The 3,792-nt window shown below is 55.4% G+C and overlaps 1 protein-coding gene across 2 annotated transcripts in view; it reads left to right on the top strand.

Annotated features, from left to right (window-relative positions):
• Nucleotides 1-963: 963 nt before the first annotated feature.
• PPP1R15A (protein phosphatase 1, regulatory subunit 15A) overlaps nucleotides 964-3,792 on the top strand; it is a 4,088-nt gene continuing 1,259 nt past the window's right edge. The window contains exons 1-2 of one of the 2 annotated variants that reach the window (XM_011946436.1): nucleotides 964-1,209; nucleotides 1,792-3,468. In XM_011946436.1, the coding sequence (XP_011801826.1) occupies nucleotides 1,801-3,468 (1,668 nt within the window). In that variant the 5' untranslated portion in view covers nucleotides 964-1,209; nucleotides 1,792-1,800. Of the gene's footprint in view, nucleotides 3,469-3,792 lie in introns of both variants that reach the window. The other variant, XM_011946435.1, reaches the window with a different exon arrangement.

The raw sequence follows: 3,792 nt of genomic DNA, 5'->3' as shown, positions 1-3,792 counted from the left end.
AGACCATCCTGGCTAACATGGTGAAACCCCGCTCCTACTAAAAATACAAAAAGCCGGGCATGGTAGCAGGGGCCTATAGTCCCAGCTACTCGGGAGGCTGAGCCAGGAGAATGGCGTGAACCCGGGAGGCAGAGCTTGTAGTGAGCCAAGATCGGACCACTGCACTCCAGCCTGGGCGACAGAGCGAGACTCCGTCTCAAAATAATAATAATAATAAAATAAATAAATAAATAGGCCTGGAGTAGTGGCTCACGCCTGTAATCCCAGCATTTTGGGAGGCCGAGGCAGGCAGAACACCTGAGGTCAGGAGTTCGAGACCAGCCTGGCAAACATGGTGAAATCCCATCTCAGAAAAATACATAAATAAATTATAAATAAACAAATAAATAGGCCGGACGCGGTGACTCAACGCCTGTAATCCCAGCACTTTGGGAGGCCAAGGCGGGCGGATCCCCTGAGGTCAGGAGTTCCAGACCAGCCTGACCAACATGGAGAAACTATGTCTCTGCTCAAAAAATACAAAATTAGCTGTGCGTGGTGGCACATGCCTGTAATCCCAGCTACTCGGGATGCTGAGGCAGGAGATTGAACTCTGGAGGCGGAGGTTGCGGTGAGCCGAGATCGCGTCATTGCATTCCAGCCTGAGCAACAAGAGCAAAACTCGCCTCAAAATAACTAACTAACCTAAATAAATAAATAAATAAATAAATTTGGGTGGGGAGGCATTGGCCCTCAGCTAAGAGAGAACCGGCTCGCTGCTGAAGTGGGACCACGCATTTGATTGACAGTTCGCTTGTTGGGGGGGCGTGGTCACGCTCGGAAACTCCGCCGTGACGTTACAAAGGCTGGAATCTCCGCGAGAAGTCCGGTCTTTCACTTCCCACCCTTCGGGTTGTGGTCTCGAAACCCCGCCTCTCCCCGTGACGCCAGCACGCCGGGCGCTGTAGAATATAAAAGCCCCGCGGCCTACCCTTGGCTCATCGTGTTGGTTCCTGTCCCAGTTGTTGATCGTATGCAAGACGCCGCAGGACCCCGCGCCCGCTTGTCGCCACTGCGCTTGAGGCAGCCGGAGATACTCTGAGTCCCCTAGAGCCCGACGCCTGAGGGTGAGATGAACGCGCTGGCCTTCCTAACCGTCAGGACCTGTGATCGCTTCTGGCAGACCGAGCCGGCGCTCCTGCCCCCGGGGTGACGCGCAGCCCCCCACCGGTGAGTAAGGGGTCGGAACGCCTGGGTCCCCACGGGGCTGGGGGCCTGGACTTAGGAAGGAGAAGGGGTTGGGAGCCTGGAGTCCTGAGCCTGAGGGAAGAGGGATCTGGAAGCCAGATTCTTGAGTCCCGGTGAAGGAATCATCTAGCAAGTGGGGGTTCCGGTCAGAATGTTTGAGTCTGCAAGGGAGGAGGGTGTGAGGGTTTGATCTGCCGATCTTCAGCAGGATGAGAGAGCTAGGGAGGGACTATGACTTTCTCGCCAAGGGAAGCAAGCAAAAGATTTTTGTTCTTGGCTCTTGGGACTGGGACTTCTGCGTCTGAAGAAAGAGGGGACTGGGGGCTTGGACCCTTGGATCTAAGGAAGAACTAGGGGCTCAGACTCCTGGCTATTGAGAGATGAGAGAGAACAGAGCCAAGGGACAGAGATGGGCGTGACTGAGATCAGAAAGGAATTTGGGACTCTTGCGTTGCTATTGACAATAGTCGTGTTACTATTTCTGTTGCTATGACTCATAGTCATGCCCGGATGCCATCCCCTAAATGGCCCCTAAACTTTATTTTTTTCCTCCCCCTTTTCCAGCCCAGACACATGGCCCCAGGCCAAGCACCCCATCAGGCTACCCCATGGAGGGATGCCCACCCTTTCTTCCTCCTGTCCCCAGTGATGGGCCTCCTCAGCCGGGCCTGGAGCCGCCTGAGGGGCCTGGGACCTCCAGAGCCCTGGCTGGTGGAGGCAGTAAAAGGAGCAGCTCTGGTAGAAGCTGGCCTGGAGGGAGAAGCTAGGACTCCTCTAGCAACCCCCCACACCCCTTGGGGCAGACACCCTGATGAGGAGGCTGAAGAAGGTGGAGGCCCTGGAGAGAACAGAGAGACACTGGGCCTGAAAACCAGCAGTTCCCTTCCTGAAGCCTGGAGACTTTTGGATGATGGTGATGACATGTATAGTGAGCGAGAAGCAGCCAGTGTCCCTAGAGGGCAGGGAAGTCAATTTGCAGATGGCCAACCTGCTCCCCTGTCTCCCAGCCTTCTGATAAGGAGGCTGCAAGGTTCTGATAAGAACCCAGGGGAGGAGAAAGCTGAGGAAGAGGGAGTTGCTGAAGAGGAGGGAGTTAACAAGTTCTCTTATCCTGTATCACACCGGGAGTGTTGTCCAGCAGTGGAGGAAGAGGACGATGAAGGAGCTGTAAAGAAAGAAACTGGCAGAACCTCTACTTCTGCCTTGTCTCCAGGATCCAAGCCCAGCACTTGGGTGTCTTGCCCAGGGGAGGAAGAGAATCAAGCCACGGAGGACGAAAGAAGAATAGAAAAAAGTAAAGGAGCCAGGAAGAACTCCGTGTCCCCCCCATCTTCAGGCTCCAACCCCAGGGCCTGGGAGTATCATTCAGGAGAGGCGTCCGAGGAGAAGGAGGAAAAGGCACACGAAGAAGCTGGGAAAGGAGAAGCTGCCCCAGGGCCACACTCCTCACCCCCAGCCCAGAGGCCCCAGCTCAAGTCCTGGTGGTGCCAACCCAGTGATGAAGAGGAGGGTGAGGTCAAGATTTTGGAGGCAGCTGAGAAGGATGGAGAAGCTGAGCGTCCTCCCTGCATCCCCCCGTCAAGTGCCTTCCTGAAGGCCTGGGTGTATTGGCCTGGAGAGGACACAGAGGAAGAGGAAGATGAGGAAGAAGATGAGGACAGTGACTCTGGATCAGATGAGGAAGAGGGAGAAGCTGAGGCTTCCTGTTCCACTCCTGCTACAGGTATCTTCTTGAAGTCCTGGGTATATCGACCAGGAGAGGACACAGAGGAGGAGGAAGATGAGGACAGTGATACAGGATCAGCTGAGGATGAAAGAGAAGCTGAGATTTCCACTTCCACACCCCCTGCAAGTGCTTTCTTGAAGGCCTGGGTGTATCGGCCAGGAGAGGACCCGGAGGAGGAGGAAGATGAGGATGTGGGCAGTGAGGATAAGGAAGATGATTCAGAAGCAGCCGTGGGAGAAGCTGAGTCAGACCCATATCCCTCCCACCTGGCCCAGGGTGCCCACTTCAGGGACTGGGTATACCGACCTGGAAAGGAGACAGAGGAAGAGGAAGCTGCTGAGGACTGGGGAGAAGCTGAGCCCTGCCCCTTCCGAGTGGCCATCTATGTACCTGGAGAGAAGACACCACCTCCCTGGGCTCCTCCTAGACTGCCCCTCCGACTGCAAAGGCGGCTCAAGCGCCCAGAAACCCCTACCCATGATCTGGACCCCGAGACTCCCCTAAAGGCCAGAAAGGTGGGTGCTGAGAGCCCAGATTCTTTTTTTTTTTTTTGAGACGGAGTCTCGCTCTGTTGCCCAGGCTGGAGTGCAGTGGCGCGATCTCAACTCACTGCGAGCTCCACCTCCCGGGTTTACACCAGGTTTACATTCTCCTGCCTCAGCCTCTCAAGTAGCTGGGACTACAGGCACCTGCCACCACGCCCGGATACTTTTTTGTATTTTTAGTAGAGAAGGGGTTTCACCGTGTTAGCCAAGATGGTCTCGATCTCCTGACCTCGTGATCCGCTCACCTCAGCCTCCCAAAATGCTGGGATTACAGGCATGAGTCGCTGCGCCTGA

Source organism: Colobus angolensis, unplaced genomic scaffold (genome assembly GCF_000951035.1).
Source record: "Colobus angolensis palliatus isolate OR3802 unplaced genomic scaffold, Cang.pa_1.0 Scaffold25, whole genome shotgun sequence".
Classification (NCBI taxonomy): Eukaryota; Metazoa; Chordata; class Mammalia; order Primates; family Cercopithecidae; genus Colobus; species Colobus angolensis.
This window is presented reverse-complemented; position numbering and strand designations above follow the sequence as displayed.